This window comes from Camelina sativa, chromosome 14 (genome assembly GCF_030686135.1).
Source record: "Camelina sativa cultivar CO46 ecotype springtype chromosome 14, ASM3068613v1".
In the NCBI taxonomy this organism is placed as follows: domain Eukaryota; kingdom Viridiplantae; phylum Streptophyta; class Magnoliopsida; order Brassicales; family Brassicaceae; genus Camelina; species Camelina sativa.
Window position 1 is genome coordinate 7,828,316 of NC_141893.1, and position 18,611 is coordinate 7,846,926.

The 18,611-nt window shown below is 37.3% G+C and overlaps 4 protein-coding genes across 12 annotated transcripts; 2 read left to right on the forward strand and 2 right to left on the reverse strand.

The window, feature by feature from the left end:
* Positions 1–1,207: 1,207 nt before the first annotated feature.
* LOC104740504 (NADH dehydrogenase [ubiquinone] flavoprotein 1, mitochondrial-like) lies at positions 1,208–2,370 on the reverse strand. The gene is made up of 2 exons (XM_010461118.3): positions 2,160–2,370; positions 1,208–1,782 (listed from the first exon to the last, which is right to left on the reverse strand). Exons 1-2 carry the CDS (start codon positions 2,160–2,162, stop codon positions 1,309–1,311), a joined length of 477 nt encoding a protein of 158 aa, XP_010459420.2. The 5' UTR covers positions 2,163–2,370; the 3' UTR covers positions 1,208–1,308.
* Positions 2,371–3,403: 1,033 nt separating this feature from the next.
* On the reverse strand, positions 3,404–6,932 carry LOC104740505 (mitogen-activated protein kinase 8). 2 transcript variants are annotated; one of them, XM_087483274.1, is made up of 12 exons: positions 6,723–6,932; positions 6,325–6,615; positions 5,717–6,116; positions 5,491–5,618; positions 5,329–5,388; positions 5,031–5,180; positions 4,754–4,909; positions 4,521–4,658; positions 4,318–4,391; positions 4,112–4,228; positions 3,830–4,028; positions 3,404–3,716 (listed from the first exon to the last, which is right to left on the reverse strand). In XM_087483274.1, the coding sequence occupies exons 1-12, from the start codon at positions 6,723–6,725 to the stop codon at positions 3,639–3,641; spliced, it is 1,794 nt and encodes a 597-aa protein (XP_087339400.1). In that variant the 5' UTR covers positions 6,726–6,932; the 3' UTR covers positions 3,404–3,638. The 2 variants fall into 2 exon arrangements, with proteins under 2 accessions (XP_087339400.1, XP_087339401.1); XM_087483275.1 differs by having other exon boundaries at positions 6,325–6,618; positions 6,723–6,930.
* Positions 6,933–11,523: 4,591 nt separating this feature from the next.
* On the forward strand, positions 11,524–17,235 carry LOC104740506 (putative serine/threonine-protein kinase SIS8). 8 transcript variants are annotated; one of them, XR_015579456.1, is made up of 14 exons: positions 11,524–11,717; positions 12,202–12,768; positions 12,949–13,389; positions 13,583–13,686; positions 13,926–15,067; positions 15,153–15,193; positions 15,322–15,390; positions 15,463–15,595; positions 15,763–15,841; positions 15,945–16,043; positions 16,115–16,183; positions 16,378–16,427; positions 16,548–16,724; positions 16,840–17,235. XR_015579456.1 is itself a non-coding variant. In XM_010461121.3 (14 exons), the coding sequence occupies exons 2-14, from the start codon at positions 12,259–12,261 to the stop codon at positions 16,976–16,978; spliced, it is 3,021 nt and encodes a 1,006-aa protein (XP_010459423.2). In that variant the 5' UTR covers positions 11,524–11,717; positions 12,198–12,258; the 3' UTR covers positions 16,979–17,235. The 8 variants fall into 8 exon arrangements, 2 of the variants coding, with proteins under 2 accessions (XP_010459423.2, XP_010459422.2); XR_760190.3 differs by having other exon boundaries at positions 15,326–15,390; XR_015579457.1 differs by having other exon boundaries at positions 15,326–15,390; positions 15,495–15,595.
* Positions 17,196–18,586, forward strand: LOC104740507 (peptidyl-prolyl cis-trans isomerase FKBP17-2, chloroplastic). The gene is made up of 3 exons (XM_010461123.3): positions 17,196–17,722; positions 17,816–17,860; positions 18,085–18,586. Exons 1-3 carry the CDS (start codon positions 17,382–17,384, stop codon positions 18,443–18,445), a joined length of 747 nt encoding a protein of 248 aa, XP_010459425.1. The 5' UTR covers positions 17,196–17,381; the 3' UTR covers positions 18,446–18,586.
* Positions 18,587–18,611: the final 25 nt, after the last annotated feature.

Below are 18,611 nucleotides of genomic sequence, written 5' to 3' on the forward strand. Positions count from 1 at the left end.
TACAATAGAAGTGCAATTCATAAATGGAGAAAATAATTAATTTTAATACTGATTTGCTTCAAATTTTGCTTAAATATTCTCAACCAAATCATCTTGCAAGCTTTAATGATGGTGTGATTGTTGGACCAAGCTTAACAAATTGTTAGATATAAGTATTTGGCAATCATTTACAAGATTGATATAATGTATATAATGTTAAAATCTTGAGATTTTGCATCAAAAGACAAGAAGTAAACTCAAAGAAGTTTTTATTAACACCATAGGCTTTTTTATGTGTACACATATACCAAAGAGAAGACCTTCTGGCTTACACACCGGTTCAATGAGCCGGTGAGGGAAAGCGGTGTGTGTTTCGTGAGATTGGAGGATGCATGCACAGTGAACTGATTGTAAATGGAGACAACCACTCATGACAAGTGAATGCCTGCCTGAACAAGTGTGGAGTGCTGGGAATGTATCGCATACCGCTTGAACCAATGAGTACATCGCTCTGTCTGTAATGTTTCTGCAGTAGTATAACCCCAATGACCTCAAGTGTACACACCGGTTTGCCAAAGCCACAACACTCTCATCTGCAACAACAACAAAAACAACAACAAATGTTTAAGAGCAGAAATCAGAAGCTTTGATTCGGGTTTCGTAAAGTTGAAAGATTTACCTGTAATTAATACACAGCCACAAAGATCAAGAGTTCTGAGATCAGGACAGCCATAAGCTAAACTCATCGAATCCATCTCAACAGATGACACTATTTGTGTGAGACTTGTCCTCAACACCAGAATCATCTGCCTGCTTGAAATAAAAAGTTTCAAAAGTATCAGACCATGAAGGTTGCAACAGAAGAATCAACTAAGAATGCTTAAAATCTAGATCTACGCTTTCAAGGTTGCAACAGAAGATTAAAAGAGAGGAAGAAGGATCAACAAGGATTGGAGATGCAAACCTCTGGTTAACGAGGTACTTAAGCAGCAACCTGTAGCAATTCCCTTTCAGCGCGTTCCCTGATCCTTCTCTCGAGCTCTGGCCTAAAGTGCCTTATCAGACCTTGCACAGGCCATGCAGCTGCATCACCCAATGCACAGATTGTGTGTCCTTCGATCTGTTTGGTTACCTCCTCTTCGACCGTGCATGGCTTGTTTACATGGCCCGATATACAAAACAGCTTTGTCCCCGCGTTATTCTTCCTACCGAAACTAGAAAACCACTCAGGTCCACGCCTTAAAATGATAGGCGAAACAGCCACTGTTTCCACATTGGTAACAGTTGTGGGACAGCCATATAAACCAGCGTTAGCAGGGAACGGAGGCTTCAACCCAGGGAACGCATGATCTCCCTATCTTTACAAGTTCCAGGCTCACTCTCATCAGCATTCACAACCAAATAGGAAGGACGGCCATCAGATACTTTAGGCATAAAAGACCACTTAAGACCAGAAGGGAAACCAGCACCACCACGTCCACGAAGACCAGACTTCTTCATTTCATTGACAATCCAATCAGTACCCTTGAGCACCAAATCTTTGGTCCTATGCCAATCACCTCTCTTCATCGCGCCTTTGAGAAATGGGTCATGTAGACCATAGAGATTGGTAAAAATCCGATCTTCATCCTTGAGACCACCGAAATGAGTCTTTTCCGGAGGCGGAGGAGGTGGAGGCGGCTGTGGAGTGGTGGAAGTGGATGCTGCTTGGGTGCTGAATGATCTCAAAGCTGGAGCCAATCTGTTACTCTCCTTCCAAAGTGATACTGCCCTTTGCAAACCAAGAATCCCCCTAACGGGTGCCTATCATCAAATCCACATAACATAGAGGTTATATTGCAAAATCAATTCAAAGTAACAAACACTCAAACGCATGATTCTGGTTCAAAAGCAAAACATCACAAAACCAATTAAAGGAAGTGAATAAACCCAATCGCTCTTGAAAAAATATGATAACCTCGAGGCAGATCAAATCAAATTCCAATCAATCACAACCAGCTAGATCTATATGAAAGAAGATGTCGCATTTTGAGATTATTCAACTACATACGAAATCAATACAATCAACGTCACAAATTCCAAAAACCCTAACAAATGCGATCGAGAGAGAGAGAGAGATTAAAAAAACAAACACATAACCTAGAAATGAAATTGAAGAACATCAAAGTGAGATTACATACCATTGGAGACAACGTGAAGTAGTCGTACAGAGAGAGAGAGAATGGTCTTTTTGTTCTTGAAGCCACCTGAGACCAACGCGAGTTATAAATCGAGTTTAGAGGAATTTGGAATCAGAAGGAAGGGTTTGGAATCCGCCGATTCAAATCGCCTCCGACCCAACACTCCACTAATTCTATAACCTCCGATTAAAGCAGACCTTTCTTTGTCGGATCGAGACTTTGATCGCGAGAGAAATAGAGAGAAAGAGAGAAAGAGAGAAGAGATTAATTGTCTCAAAAAAAAAATCGCTTTTGTATTATTCTGTCCGCCAACTATATAAGGACACGTAGCGTCTCTTATAAACGATTTGAGTCTATTATATAAGAGAGCCTCTTCTGTTTTTTTGTAGTTTTTGATTTATTTTTTTGTCACAAAAACTCTAAGAACCTTGCTATGAACTCCCGATAAACATGACCTTACTCCAGAGACTTTTGTGACAATGTTTTTTTACGATATATATAATTCACATGAAATCCATTTCTTTTACTTCTGTAGTCATAATTTGAAGTCAAATTCCAAAGTGTGGCGGCATATCTATTCTATTATAAGTATAAAGTGAGAAGTTAGATTTTTGACTTTTGGACATTTACAAATTAAGTTAGTATTTCTAATAAATTATGTAGAAAACAGTGTAGCCTAATTTGCTTAAACAATCTGGCGTATATGGACTTTGTTCTGGAAAATGCCATTCAACTTTATTGCAGTTTCTTGTTGAGGCTGTGGTTTGGAGTTGGTGGTGGGGCGGGTATGGGTAAGCTCCCTAGAGCTCACTTTACTCGACCATACCATTATCAAAAAATCATTATATTCCAGACCAATGATTTATTCATTATAATTTTCTTTTTTGTCGTTATGACTTATGAGATTAATCCAAAAACAATAGTAATTCAGATGGACATCATATTACACAGATCGGATAATGATACAATTTAGGTTCTGACACCGTGGACTATAATAATAGACTCTAGATTAGTCTTCGTCATTAGAAAGCCAACTAACACAGTCATTATGTGTGCTGATTTTTTTTATTTAATCACTTTTAACTTTTAAGAAGTCGAGTATGTCTTCCGGGTTTATTATAAAAGACCCAATATCCCGGTTTGAGCTAACCGGATCATACCAACCACACAAACTGTCCCTGAGTGTGAGTACTGAGTACTGAAACGAATTGATTAGGTAAAATACTAATTAGTAAAATGAACTTCAAAATACAGTAAAATGAACTTCAAAGTATTAGTCTTTAAAAAGGAGAAACAAAAAAATTACATGGAGATCGCTGTCTTTATTTGAAGTTTTCATTCTCACCTCCAAACTATTAAATACAACAATCAAACCCAACCACGAAGATAGATGTGGAAGAAGGGAGAAGAAAATGGAGAAACCAATTTTTCACCAGAAAACTTTCGCGAAAAGAACAAAAATAACTAAAATCTTGTTTTTTAAGAATTATGAAGAGAAGCAACTCTATCAGTAAGCTCTGCAACAGTTTCATCATCTTCTTCCTCAGCTATGGTGTCCTGCAAAACAGAGAGAACAGAACAACAGTAAGCAACAACTTCTTCTTCCTGTTCCTTTCAAGATCTTCTGTTTTTCTTTCTTTCCTTCTTTACTAACTAATTAACTAACTAACCTCTTTGTCGGTTTTAGACTGGACACCAATGCATTTAGAACCGCTGATGCTCGCGCTCTTCATGAGGTTACGAGCACTGTAACCTCCTCCATTGTCTGCCTCCTCAGATTCCAAGGTTGAAGCCACAGCAGCAGCTGCTCTTCTCTCAACATCACTGGTTTCTTCTGCAGTTTCACCATTCGGAGCAGGAACTCTCTCTCTGCAACACAATCACAGAGAAGCACAATGCTCTCAGAGAGAGAGAGAGAGGAGAAGAAAGAGAGATTCTGTTAAAGACACTACCTTGGCAAAGAAGCATGATGTCTGTGAAGTGCAGTACTTCTTCCTCCTCCTGCTGCTCCTGGTTTACCTTGATTCTCTTCAAGATGCGCAAATTGCCTCTTAAATCGGTCAACACCACTGCGTGTAACAACAAAAAAAAAGATTTATTGATTTCATAACTTTCTGTTTTCAAGATTTATTGTTTCTGTAACTGTTAATTAGCTAACCTGGGGTACATGAAGCTAAGCTGATCACCACCACGAAGATATTCCTCCAACATCTGAGGATGATATTCCAATATCTGAGTTTTGGTTATCCAAAGACACGTGATTGTTAGCATCAATGAAGAATATAGAAACAAAACTAGAGAATACAAAGATTATGTACATAGAAGGCTTCTTTCTCTTTTTTTTTTTTTTTTTTTTGTTACCTCTCGGTAAATTAATTCTCTGACATCATCTTTTGTTAACTTCTTTCTCTCAAAGTCAAATTCAAGCTTTGAAATTGGCTGTGTCGATGGTTCACGCTCTGAATTTGACAAACCACTGAAATATGGATCAGCTAGTGCCTGTAAATAAGGAAATCAAAACGACGAATATAAGAGCTTCAGTCTGTGTAAAAGAAACAAAAGGGAAAAACAAAGCAAATCTACTTCTCACTTACATCTTCAGCTGATGCACGGTCTTTCGGATCAAAGGCAAGGAGGCGTTCCAGAAGGCGGAGAGCCAAAGGATCAGCTTTAGGGAACTTATGAGAGAATGGGACTTGCTGTTTTTTCCTCATGCTACTAAGATATCTCCTCGCCTTTTCATTTCTAATCTGTAGAGTTTCAAGATTGCAAAACTCATTACAGGGAATCAGATTACTCTCAAATTATGGATGGTATGGAATACATTAAATTTGCTACAGAAACTATGGACAGATGTTTTGATTGACTAACCCTTGAAATCGACTCAGGAGGTGGAGTGCCAAGAAAGTCAGTCATTAGGTCCAATTGGTGCACCACGTTTTTCCCGGGAAACAAAGGCTTACCCAAAAGCATTTCCGCAAAAATGCAACCGACACTCCAGATATCAATCGCAGGGGTATACTGAAAATATAACAAGAGTAGACTTAGCATGAGATGGTTGGTCGTCTTATCAACACTAGGGAACCACAGACCAATATTCTACAATATAGAAAACTAGAAGCCTTTTCTTGATCCAGAGAAATAACAATAACAAAAAAATAATTCTTACTTTGGAGAAAAACGATCCACAGAGTTCAGGGGCACGATACCACCGAGTAGCTACATAATCCTACAAACACACATAAAGGGATTTAGTTTACAAGCACATAAAGAGTTAGAAGAAACCTAGTGAACATTTTTGGTGTCGCATTCTTCGAGTTAGATGACTCACAGTCCAAAATATAGCAGTTGGGGCATCGTTAAAGGAAACACGAGCCAGACCAAAATCACAGATCTTCAATTTGCAATCAGCATTAGCAAGAATGTTCTTTGGTTTCAAATCCCGATGAAACACATTAGCTGCAAACAGAACCCTCAAGTGTTTCAATAAAAGTATATAAAAAAAAAAGACCATGAGGATCAAAAAAGGGACCATGAGTGAAAACAAGAAAAATAACCTGCGTGAACATATTTGAGACCACGGAGAAGCTGATACAAGAAAAACTGATAATGCTCAGGAGTTAAATCATCGTTGGCCTTGATGACTTGATGAAGATCAGATTCCATCAACTCGAAGACAACATAAATATCACGGAACTCTCTACGAGAAGGAGGTAGCATGATGTGTTTAATCTCCACAACATCAGGATGACGAAGCAGCCGAAGCAATTTGATCTCTCTGAGAATCCTAGTAGCATCAGAGACATGCTCAAACACGTCGTTAATCTTCTTGATGGCAACTCTCTCTCCAGTGTGTGAGTCAAGAGCAGAAGCCACAACACCGTAGCTACCTTTCCCAACGACTTCTTGAATCTGATACCTGTTTGCTTCACCATACTCCGTGAAGAACTCAGTATCCTGCACACCCTCAAGAAGTTATTCATGTATTCATTCTTACTTCAAAAAACTAATAGATCTTCAATCAAATGGAACACAGAAGTCCAAAAAAAATCAATCCTTTAGTGAAGCCAATGCAATAATGACACATAACATTAAGAGAACAGAAGAGAACAGGCTCAACATTTTCAAAATCAATCAATCACGTAGAACAATAGAAGAAAGGTACCTTCTTGTGAGGATCCATAGGAGGTAAGTGATTACGTTTAGGAACCTTAATAAGAGTTAGACCAGAGAAATCGAGATCTTTAATAATAATAAACTCTTTGAAATCTCCAGAGGAAGCGGAATGATCGGGGTTAGAAGGAGAAGGAGAAGAAGAAGAAGAGGAATTGAGAATGGATTGTTCGTGATTGCTATTATTGGAAGAAGAAGAAGAAGAAGTAGAAGAAGAAGAAGGTCGCTGAAAAAGCCATCGACGAACACCGTCGACGAGATTCCCACCACCACCCATACACCACTACTAGATTAGAAAAGAAGGGGAAAAAGAAAATTAGAAAAAGATTAGTAATTTACAAAATTGGGTATCCGAAAATTCTCTGAGCCAAACGATTCTCGTCAAATCACCATATTTCTCGCCGCGTTTCTCGATTTGGTCCTTCGGAGTTGGAGACCATGTTCTTCTCCTCTCTCTCTTCCCCTGTTTTTTAATTATAATTTTCAGTTATTTTATTACTATCATTTATTGTTTTTTTTTTAATTTTCTTTCCCATCATGCTCAGATATTTTTTCCCTTATTGGATTGGGAGAGAGACAGTGTGGAGGGAGACGAACAAAATTAATTTTATTTTAAGTTTTTAAACCTTTGTGATAATATTTCGACGACCCGGTTTGATTTTACCGGTTTTTACTAACCGGACTTGGCCGTGTGGGCATGCATTTATTGTATATTATATGGAGCCCATACAATAATAATTTTAATGGATGAAGATTCAAAAAAAGTTTTGTTTTCCTCCAACAATATTCGAATTAACATCTATATTAACATTGTTGAAGTCTATTTTGGTTTATGTTTTTAAGTTTTAATTATTTAATTTTTTTTACAACATTAACCCCTAAAACAATTCCATAAATAACATTGCAAAGAAACTCAAATACTAAATTTTCTTAAATTGATCAACATTTGTTACATTTATTGCCATAAAATCTTAACATCTATACATTCCGATTTTTCCAAAAACAACTCTACCCATTAAAGTTTTAACCCATTTAATCTCCAAAACTATTTTTATGGATGCTAGAATCTCTCAAATTTAAATTATATACAACAGATTTTCCATAACAAAAGTTTACAATATCCATAATTATATTAACATGGAATGACGTCCTATTTCTCCCTCGGAACTATCATATCGTACCAGATTCACATCAAACTTTAATCTCGTTCTATATCTCCCACAAACTTAAGTGATCTACCTATTTCTCTCCGAATTGATAGTTTTATTGCTATTTCTCCCTCGGATTAAAACTTATATCTAATTCTCCATAAATATGGTTTGTATGGTTTATTGTTGGTTTAATATTTACTTAACCAACTAACAAATCCTACTAACCAAATTAAACCTTACTTGAACCCGATTTTAAAATTAAACTCATTAAACCAGGTGAAGAAAACAAAAAATTTAACCAAAATTAAAAAAAGAAAAACAGAAAAAGCTTGAACAAAAAAAAACAATTGAGATATCCGATCTCACCCAAAAAAAAGTTAAATTCTTTAGAACTAATCCCAAGTGAGTGAAATCTCAATCTCTCTTCCCGTCCGTATTGGCTCTGTCTCTCTCTCTCTCACTCACTCCCTCATCATCTCTCTAAGATTTCAAATTCAGCTCAAATTTCTTCGTTTGGTGTGTGAAAATTTTCCTATATTCATGGCTCACCATTGCTGCTCTCGGTTCTTGGCCCTCTCACAGTTCAGAGGTAGTGACTGTAATCGATTTTAATATTAGGTTTTGTGGTTTGTTGAGCTTGAACCGCATCAAGACATGATTTTAATATTAGGTTTTGTGATTTACTGTAATTCTCTTTTTTTACACGACGTTCCACTTTGGATAGAACCAGATCGGAGAACGCCGGCGTCGAAGTACATCGATCGAAGAACATCGATCGAAGAATGTCGACCGTCGTCTCTTCCACTGTCACCACTGCTGAAGTTAAAAGTATTTGGGGATTTGGTTTTTAGTTTTAATTTGGTGTGAATTAAGTTTCGATTCAATCAGCTCTGTTCATTGTATTTGATTATCTCTCACATGTTTCAATCAGCTTGGTACTATTTCAAATTATGATCTATTTAATGTGAAATCGAAACTATTGAGTTCTCATCTCTTTAGAACTTAGCTTGACCTTGTTGTTTTATGAGCTAACATCTGATTTTGAGTGTTGTGTGAAGCATGAAGCTTGATTCGTTGCTCTTTGGAATCATTTGTTCTTAGATATATTTTATGCATATGATTTTGAGTCATATAAGAATTCTTTTGTTGTGGATATTTTTTTTAGCTTGAAGAACCGGGTGAAGAAGAAGAAGATCTTGGATCAGATTGTTTACGGTCGGGTCAAGTTTTTAATGTTTGTCTGGTTTAAAAAATTGTTTTATACCGGATTTGCGTCGGTTTTATTAGATTTGGTTAATAAACCGTTTAAACCAAAAAAATTGGAGAAATAGCAATAGAACAATCAATTCGGGGAGAAATAGGTGGAACACTTAAGTTTGTGGGAAATATAAAACGAGATCAAAGTTCAATGTGAATCTGGTACGATATGATAGTGCCGAAGGGGAAATAGGACGTCCTTCCTATTAACATTAATAAATTTCCTAAACCGAAAATCCAATTATAAAATGTCACATTAAATATGTTGAAACCCCCATATAATTTGTTTTTTTTTTTTTTGAAGAATTACCAAAAAAAAAAATTCTATTAATTATCATAAACCATATATATTGACATGGAAAAATTATAAACTATATAAGTATGCTAATTTGGTAAAACAATTAACATAATTAAACTTGATAAAAAAACTTATTTTGATGATTTTTTTATATGCAAAAATTTTGATTTTGGTGAGACGGGTTGGCATTAATCCTATATAGGGAGTTAAGTGGAATTGTTTTTTTTTAAAGACTTTTAGATGTGTACCAGGAGATAAATGTATTACTAGACTATACATATACCACATGGATTAAAACTTTGAAAACACTACAAAAATCCTATACTTTGAATACTTATATCAAATACATGTAAAATTTTATATTTTTAAATTAATAAAACAATAATAAAATAACAAATGAATACAATATAATTTTAAAATTTTTAAAATTAAAAATATTGTCCAACGCCGCGGGTTAAATTCTAGTTACGTAACAAAGTACAAAACCGAAACTAAAAGTTCTAATTATGAAACTGAAACACTTAAAAAGGCTAAACACCTCTTTGCTTATTCGACGAGACCAAGGGGGCGCGTATTAGGACTAGCCCCTGCTGCCTTGTAAACAAACTAACAACCGTTACCGCGTTGATGATGATATTACCATCTTTCTTTCATCACCATGAGTTGAGAGAAGGAGTCTGTCGTGGCTCATGCACACATCATAGATGAAATCCGACAGTCGTGTGCTAATCTAAGTTTTTCACTTAGCAGTAATGAAATGAAGTATCAGTTTCTGAAAGTGCAAAGGTGCATATAGTCTCGAATTATATAATTTGTTGTTGATCTTGTGAAGGTACGTCTCAATCTTCAAGGGATAGAGAATACATACTGATCGTTTTTTTTTTGTTTTTTATTTGTGTCGTCCAATTGAACATTTAGATCTCATATAATGATGATGTTTCCTCTTTCTCAAGTTTTCTCATTATTAACTTTAGATGTCCAAAAGACCATATACATACACTTTTCTCCTTCAATTTGCTTTTAGCAACCAGGCCTATATTAGTTTTTTTTTAGTAATAATAATCAATGAAAATGTAATTTTGATAGATTAGTAAAAAGTGATGATAAGTCATGGAGAATAATGCACAAGGTGGTGAGCGATGCATTTAAAATTTAAAAATAGCCCTAAAGAAGGAATTTTGGATATGGAAAGCACGATCATAAACAATTCAACAATTGTATTATTTCCTATTTTAAAATAGCTAACTTACTTACAGTCATATAAACTAATTAACGAATTAGCAATAAAAATGACTTGCTGAGTTTTTTTTATATATATATATATATATCTGTTAATTAGTGTTTGAACAAAAAAAAATTTGATTTGTTTAGAGACTACGAAAACAAGAAATAAGTATTGAATAGTCGTTTTTATTGATCAAAATCATCGAGAGCGAAACAAGAGACCTAAAACACAAAACATATGACTCAAGTCTAAAACACGGCTAGAGCTTATAGATTGATTCGTTGTGCCTTGAATTATTGTATTTGAGCATTATTGTTTTTGACCTGGAGACTTTGATCAATAAAAACGACTATTCAACATCTATTTTTTTGTTTTCGTAGTCTCTACACGAATCAATTATTTCCCAAACAATTAGCTTTGGCTGGTCGGTACAAAATAGAGAATTTCTTTGTACAGAATTGAGTCTAATTCTCGAAATTGCTTTGATTTCACCAAGAAAGTAAAAAAAAAGGTATATTTGTTTACAAAACTAGGCCTGGGCATAAAAACCGTACCCGAATACCCAATCCGGAACTCGACCCGAAAAACCGGGTTTGGATTGGGTACGAGTTTGCCTATAAAACCCTATTGGGTTCTATTTTCTAATATCCGTGGGTTCGGGTTAGGATCGGGTAATACCCGGTACCCGTTTGGATACCCATTAAACCCGAGCATATAAACCTATAAACATATTTATCATTAATATAATGCAATTACCCCAAAATTATAATCATAATTTTGAATATTTCATTTAGTTTTATACCTAAATATCAAAAATAATCAAAATATCTAAAATATTTTGTTATGTAAATCAAAATTTAACTAAATTTATTTAAATTTAATTATATTTTTTCGGGTACCCGGTAGTTCGGGTATCAATCGGGTTCTAAAATTTGTAACCCAAACCGACCCGAACCCGATAGTACCCAAACCGAACCGAACCTATATATCTAAAAATACCCAATATATTCTATTTTTCTAAACCCGTTTACCCGAACCCGAATGGATAATACCCGAACCCGAATGCCCAGCCCTATACAAAACTCACGAGAAACAAGAAGAATATATATTTTCTCTAAAAATTCACGTGCTTAGTGCTTACTAATTCCACTTGTGAATTACTCTTACTTTTTCTTTTTCTTTTTCTTTTACGAGTAAGATTCTTCTGATAAAATGTGTTACTAGTATTATTTATGGCGCAATGTGTAATTCTAGTCTTTCGAACAAAATTCGTTTTTTTGTTTGTCTTTCCAAATCCTAACGACCAATGACGATGAAAGAAAAAAACATAATAAAGTTGAAAAAGGCAATGCCTTTTCATTTTTATTTAGGATATGTATGTTTTGCATGTTGTCACACCAAAACAAAATTCAAGTCTCCGCCCAGCTAAAAAATCCACTCTTCCTCCTCTACTAGTAATTCAATCTCTATATCTTACTCTGTTTTTTTTTTTACGCAATTTTATTTTAGTTGAATTTTGTCGGACTTTAAGACAGAGAAAGTGGCGTCTTTGTGGACTTTCTCTTTCTAGGAGAGAGAGAGAGAGAGAGTCAGAGGACTCAAGAGAGAAGCAAAGAGGTTTTGTTTACTTGCTGAAGAAAAAGCTCGAAACTTTCATCTGTTTCTCTCTTATTGGGTTTTTTGATCAGCTTTTGAAATCACCAATAAATAAATAAATAAAAAAAGTATTCTTCTGGGTATTTTTCTTGAAATCGAAATCTGATCTCCGTTTAAGAGTCTTTTTGCTTTTGATTGTGGATTCCGATTTGCAGTTATTATTAGGTTTTGGCGAGCCGTTGATCTGGACTGAGTTCCAGATCTCCGGGTCGTGTGTGTTGTTGTTGCCGAGGAATTAGGGTTTTAGCTCAAAAAAGTTTGTCTTTTTGGATTTTGAGGTAGGGATGGTGGACAAGTTTCCTCCGGGTCGATGTTGTTCGCTGCTGTGACATTTGGAGTATGAAGATGAACATGAAGAAATTTCTTAAAAAGCTGCGTATCACTCCCAATCAACGAGACGACGGTGAAGGTTCTGTTTCTAACCGAAGCAACAAGTCCAGCGATGCAGAACCTTCTCCTTCTGATTCTTTGAGGTCTCTAGATACTACTCATAGTAATAACCCTGAATTCAAACCCTTTTCTGGTTTATCCAATTGGTTAAGCTCTGTTGCTCAAAGACGAAGCCCTACTACTACTACTACTACTTCTTCTTCCAATGCCAATAGTAAAGAGGATGAATCAACCATGGAACATGGTGGTGGGTCGGAATCTGGGACGCAGGGTTTGGGTTCTACTCATTCCAAGGATCCAGAAGTTGAAGAAGAATACCAGATACAGTTGGCTCTTGAGTTAAGTGCTAGGGAGGATCCTGAAGCTGCTCAGATTGAGGCTATGAAGCAGTTCAGTTTAGGTTCTCGTCCTTCTCCTCCCGAGAATTCTCCGGCTGAACTCATGGCATATAGATACTGGGTGAGTTTTTTACTCATTGCTAGAAATAGAAACAATTCCTTAGTCACTTGAGCAAATAATAGACTGGGCTTGAAACCAATAACTGTTGAGTTGATAGCAGAATCCACCTAGAGAGATTTCGTAACTAGTAAATCTTCCTTGTCTCTTCTAACCAATTTTATATCATCTGGAATTTTGCAGAATTATAACTGTCTTGGCTATGATGACAAGATTGTGGATGGCTTCTATGACTTGTGTGGAGTAATGAATGAATCTTCCTTGGAAAGAATACCTCCCTTAGTTGATCTTCAGGGGACACTTGTGTCAGATGGTGTAACTTGGGATGCTGTTCTTGTGAACAGAAGCGAAGATCCTAATCTGTTGAGGCTTGAACAAAAGGCTCTTGATATTGCAGCAACATCAAAGTCAGCGTCTTCTTCAGGGTTTGTGAACAGTGAACTGGTAAGGAAGCTGGCAGTTTTAGTTGCAGATTACATGGGTGGACCAGTTGTGGATCCAGATAGCACGCTAAGAGCTTGGTGGAGTCTTAGCTACAGCTTGAAAGCAACCCTCCGTAGCATGGTTTTACCCCTGGGTTCTCTAACTATCGGATTGGCTCGTCATCGTGCCTTGTTATTCAAAGTATGTACCTGCCCTCTTTTACTTTTGCTTTGTTTGAAAATTAGCATAAAAGGGTCACTTTTTGTGGTGCATGTTTGAAATTTTGTGCAAAATGCCTGTGTTTGTCTGGCTATATTTATTACATACAAAGCTCATTGCACCTCTAAAACGCGGTTTGGTGTTTCGTCTCTTCTTTTTTTATGAGAATTTGTAGGTTTTGTGTGATAGCGTCGGTGTTCCTTGTCGAATAGTCAAAGGACAGCAATATACTGGTTCAGATGATGTGGCAATGAACTCCATTAAGACTGATGATGGCAGGTGACATTCAAATTCAATTCAATCGTTATGTACTTTCAACAATTTTTATGTCACTTGTAGAGAAAAATGTGAATGCATATGAAATATGTGCATATAGACTTGTGTGTGTGTGCTATAGCTACAAAACCGTTTAGAATTGAAAGCAGGATTAAGCATGCTCCATGCTTGTATGTGATACTGTTATTGCAGTCTGCAAGCGGCAAATTATTTTCCCTAACACATCCGAATGTGAAATTCAGGGAGTACATTGTTGATCTTATGGGAGATCCAGGCACGCTTATCCCCGCTGATGCAGCTGGACTACAATTGGACTATGATGATTCTGTCTACTCTGCCAGTCCCAGGGATGTTGATTCATCTCATGTAGCTTCTTCCAGCAGTGGGGTCGAGAGCTCAATTGAAGAACACGCAGGATCTTGGTCTGCAGAACATCGTTCTAGGACCAAGGATTCCCGGGTAGAAAACCAATCTGAAGGTGGAGAAGATCTCATGATTCGTCCAAATTTTTGCAGGGAAGTTGTGGGAGGTCATAAGGCTCCTGTTCAACATCTCTCCGGCAAGCCTGCTCATTCTTTCACCCATGCCAGATCACCTTCTTGGACTGAAGGTGTTAGCTCTCCAGCTGGACGCAGGATGAAAGTCAAAGATGTTTCACAGTATATGATCGATGCTGCCAAAGAGAATCCACAACTAGCTCAGAAGCTTCATGATGTGTTACTTGAAAGTGGAGTTGTTGCTCCTCGAAACTTATTTTCGGAAGTCTATTCAGATTCAGTGGAGGCAACAGTTGAAATAAAATCTGTGGCTGAATCCAGTGATGAGAAAGGGAAAGATTTTGGAACAATCCAGCAAGGAAGAAACCAGAGCAATCTTGGCCCTGTGAGGTTTTTGCCTCCACTTCCAAGACCGCAATATAAAACAAATACTCTTGATCGACGTGAACATTCAGGACCTGGACTCGGTCATATGTCTGTTGATTGCAAAATTGATGGTCAGTCTGATTCGTCACATTCTGAAACATCTACTGACTATCCCAGAAATGTTCCTGTTGCCGTAGCTGCAGCGGCAGTTGTTGCATCTTCCATGGTTGTTGCTGCTGCCAAGTCAGCAAACTCGGATTCATCCACCTTAGAACTTTCTGCTGCAGCTGCTGCTGCAGTTGTGGCGACAGCTACTGCAGTGAGCAGGCAGCTTGAACTAGATTCACATAGCAACGGGGATGCTGGTTCTGCTGGGCTTCATGGGGTAGATTCAGGAGGAGAACTAATATCCGACAGATCCACCGGCAATGAAAGTTCAAAATCTGATTCTGCAATTGATGATGTGGCTGAATGCGAGATTTTGTGGGAAGAAGTTACTGTGGCTGAGCGTATCGGACTGGGTACTAAACTTATGCTCTACTACATGCTTTAGTGTAACTAGTGCTACAACAAATAAGTATTTTTGATATACCTCTTTGGATGCAGGATCATACGGAGAGGTGTATAGGGGAGATTGGCATGGAACTGTGAGTATCTCATATTTCGTTAGCTTAATACAGACAGTATCAATGTAGCTTACTAATTGGCTGACAATGAGAGATACGTGGTAAATTTGCTTATTATTTCAATATCAATGAAACTCTTGATTTGGTAGGCAGTGGCTGTCAAGAAGTTCATTGACCAAGATATTACTGGAGAGGCACTGGAGGAATTCAGAAGTGAGGTATAAGTTCTTTTCCTTCTCTGGAAGTTCTTGTACCCTTTCAAGTGTCAAACATTAACCGCTAAATGACAGATTCGTAACGTTTCATTTCGACTCGATTCAAGGTCCGGATGATGAGAAGGCTCAGACACCCCAACATTGTTCTCTTCATGGGAGCTGTAACTCGTCCTCCAAATCTCTCAATTGTTACAGAATTTCTTCCTAGGTATGCTATGATCTGTTTCATGATTTATTTGTTTTCATGCTATCTGATTTGCATATCGTTGATGATAACTACCCCTGTCCCATCATCTATTAGTGAGCAGAGCTAAGACTCATCGTTCTCATTTCTGTGTGTATTTTCCAGCTTATAAGAAAATTTTGCTTGTGCAGAGGTAGCTTGTATAGGTTAATCCACAGGCCAAATAACCAACTAGATGAGCGAAAACGTCTGAGGATGGCTCTGGATGCTGTATGACTACTCATTTCTCTTCCTCTCCTTTTTTACCTTTACTATATTTTTGTATCTTCTTGGTTGTTTCTTACAAAAACAAAATAACCTCGAACATTTGCAGGCCCGTGGAATGAATTATTTACACAGCTGTAATCCGGTAATTGTCCATCGTGATCTTAAATCCCCAAACCTCTTAGTTGACAAAAACTGGGTTGTCAAGGTCAGTAATTCTTCCTCCCTAATTTCATTTTAGCTCCTGTTATATCTCTTAATGGCTTGCATATTTCTCAGGTGTGCGATTTTGGGTTGTCTAGAATGAAAGTAAGCACATACCTGTCTTCAAAGTCAACAGCAGGCACGGTAAGCTGCTAGAAGAAATTCACTGTTCTCCACTAGGATAGTTTAATGTCAACTAAAAAGATTGAGTAGATTATCAGTTCATCAAGCGGAGGAACATTATTCCACAGTCAATTATCATCAGAAACGACCTCATCTCTTACTTGTTAGCTCATTGATCTTAGCTAAACGTGATGTTGTGTGTTTTCTCATTTCAGGCTGAATGGATGGCTCCAGAAGTGCTTAGAAACGAACCAGCGGATGAAAAGTAGGGTTTTTTTCTTAAGCTCTCCTTATTAAAAGAGAAACATGCTTCTAGCTTATTATTATATTTTTCCTCATGTAATGTTCCCTTATAAGAACGAGGTAACATATAATGTGAAAACAGGTGTGATGTGTATAGCTATGGAGTTATTCTGTGGGAACTCTTCACGTTACAGCAACCATGGGGGAAAATGAACCCAATGCAAGTTGTTGGTGCAGTAGGGTTTCAACATCGAAGACTTGAAATCCCAGAGTATGTGGATCCTGGAATTGCAGAGATCATCAGGAAATGTTGGCAGACGTAAGTCATTTTTTTTGTAGTAGCAGAGTGATGATTCTATAGCTTTTGTCAATGGAAATTAGCTCTGGTCTGTCTGTAATGGCTTATTAAATATTTGATCTGGTATTATTGGTAGGGATCCAAGGTTAAGACCAAGTTTTGTAGAGATCATGGCTTCTCTAAAGCAGCTACAGAAACCTATAATGGGTCCGAACAACCAGAGAGCAGGAGTTCCCAGTTCTTCTTCACTGACCACTGATGAGCAGGAACAATAACAACAATGGATGATGATGGTGGGATCAATTCTTTACATATTGTGTTCTGTGATGTGCTTGCTGTTCATGTGTGTGTATTCACCATGTTTTTGTTTACAAATTGTAAAAAAAAAAAATGAATGACAAGAAAAAAAAAAAGGAAAAAAAAAGGAGGAAAAAGAAATTATTTTGTCAATGATAAAAAAAAATCATTGAGAATTGAACTTTCACTTCTCTTATATACGAAATTCAAAGTACAGTATTAACTGTTACTATTATTATCTGTTGCAAAAACTGAATTATTTTTGATTATTTCGTTACTAAACAATAAATAGAATAAGCTTCTGTTCTGTTCTGTCTTGAAATAACATCAATAACTTCATCATCACAAGAAGAAGATATCATAAATTAGAGAGAGCTGAAAATGGCGAATCTATTCACTGCTACGGCTCCTTTTCTCAGAGTCTCACAGCCTTTCACCAAAACGACACCGTCCCATCATCTTTGCTACGCCTCTTCTTCCACTCCGCCGGAGCCTGAGTCTTCTTCTTCTTCTCCTCCTCGTCCTCCTTCTCCGTCTCAACCGCTGACATCGCAGCAGAAGAGGAAGAAGACCGTTGAGACGACGGATTGGATCGCTTCTTCCTTGACGCGGCGGTTTGGAATCGGCGCGGGTCTTGCCTGGGCGGGGTTTCTCGCTTTCGGAGTCATCTCCGAACAGATCAAGACTCGGATTGAGGTTTCTCAGGAAGTAGCTAACACCAGGTCTTTAATATATATTTCTTCACATGGCTGATCTGATCACAAAGAATGAAGTTTTGGATTCTCAACTTGTTTCTTTTGTTTGGGGTTTTGCAGAGATGTAGAAGAAGAGAAAGAGATTGTGTTACCCAATGGCATAAGGTACTTTACAATTTTGCCATAAGTTACTAGAGTATTAAAAAGTTGTATGAGCTTTTCATCCATGGATTGTATTTTAATTACCTGCTTACAAGTTGTGTAAACAACCATTGAAGCTATTGATGTAGCAATGTGTCTCCTTTTCCTTATGTACTGAAGAATATATCAGACGTTCATAACAAAACCAGACAGCTCTTGAATCAGTTACTGATCTATAACCTTTGTAGGTACTATGATCTACGGGTTGGAGGAGGAGCGACACCAAGGGCAGGAGACTTGGTAGTGATTGATCTAAAGGGTCAAGTGCAAGGAACCGGACAAGTAGTCGTGGATACATTTGGAAGCAAAGGCAAGAAGAAGCCATTAGCACTTGTGGTGGGTTCAAAACCATACAGCAAAGGATTATGTGAAGGCATAGATTATATTCTAAGGTCGATGAAGGCTGGAGGTAAACGCAGAGTGATCGTTCCACCGTCGTTAGGATTTGGAGAGGAAGGTGCTGAACTTGAATCGGGTTTGCAGATTCCTCCCAATGCTTCGTTGGAGTATGTAATTGAGATTGATAGAGTCTCAATCGCACCTGCTTGATTTATATTTTGTATAGCTTTTTTTGGTTTCATTGCCAAATATGAGATTAAATAAACCGAACAAAACCGGGTCAAAATGTTGACTTTTATAATGTAAATCTATATTAATATTTGTATATGTGGTTTAAACGTATTTGGGACATTGATAAAGTCTTAGCCACGATTAC

Bases quoted from the DNA above. Each gene is read 5' to 3' on its own strand.
- LOC104740506 (XM_010461120.3), top strand. From the start codon at position 11,637: ATGTATGTTTTGCATGTTGTCACACCAAAACAAAATTCAAGTCTCCGC. The intron at 13,687-13,925 runs GTGACATTCAAA...TGTGAAATTCAG, and splicing joins ATTAAGACTGATGATGGCAG to GGAGTACATTGTTGATCTTA. The intron at 16,725-16,839 runs GTAAGTCATTTT...TATTATTGGTAG, and splicing joins ATCAGGAAATGTTGGCAGAC to GGATCCAAGGTTAAGACCAA.
- LOC104740507 (XM_010461123.3), top strand. From the start codon at position 17,382: ATGGCGAATCTATTCACTGCTACGGCTCCTTTTCTCAGAGTCTCACAG. The intron at 17,723-17,815 runs GTCTTTAATATA...GGGGTTTTGCAG, and splicing joins CAGGAAGTAGCTAACACCAG to AGATGTAGAAGAAGAGAAAG. The intron at 17,861-18,084 runs GTACTTTACAAT...TAACCTTTGTAG, and splicing joins GTGTTACCCAATGGCATAAG to GTACTATGATCTACGGGTTG.
- LOC104740505 (XM_087483274.1), bottom strand. The intron at 4,392-4,520 runs GTAACAAAAAAA...ACCAAAACTCAG, and splicing joins GAGAATTAATTTACCGAGAG to ATATTGGAATATCATCCTCA. The intron at 4,029-4,111 runs GTAGTGTCTTTA...ATTGTGTTGCAG, and splicing joins CATCATGCTTCTTTGCCAAG to AGAGAGAGTTCCTGCTCCGA.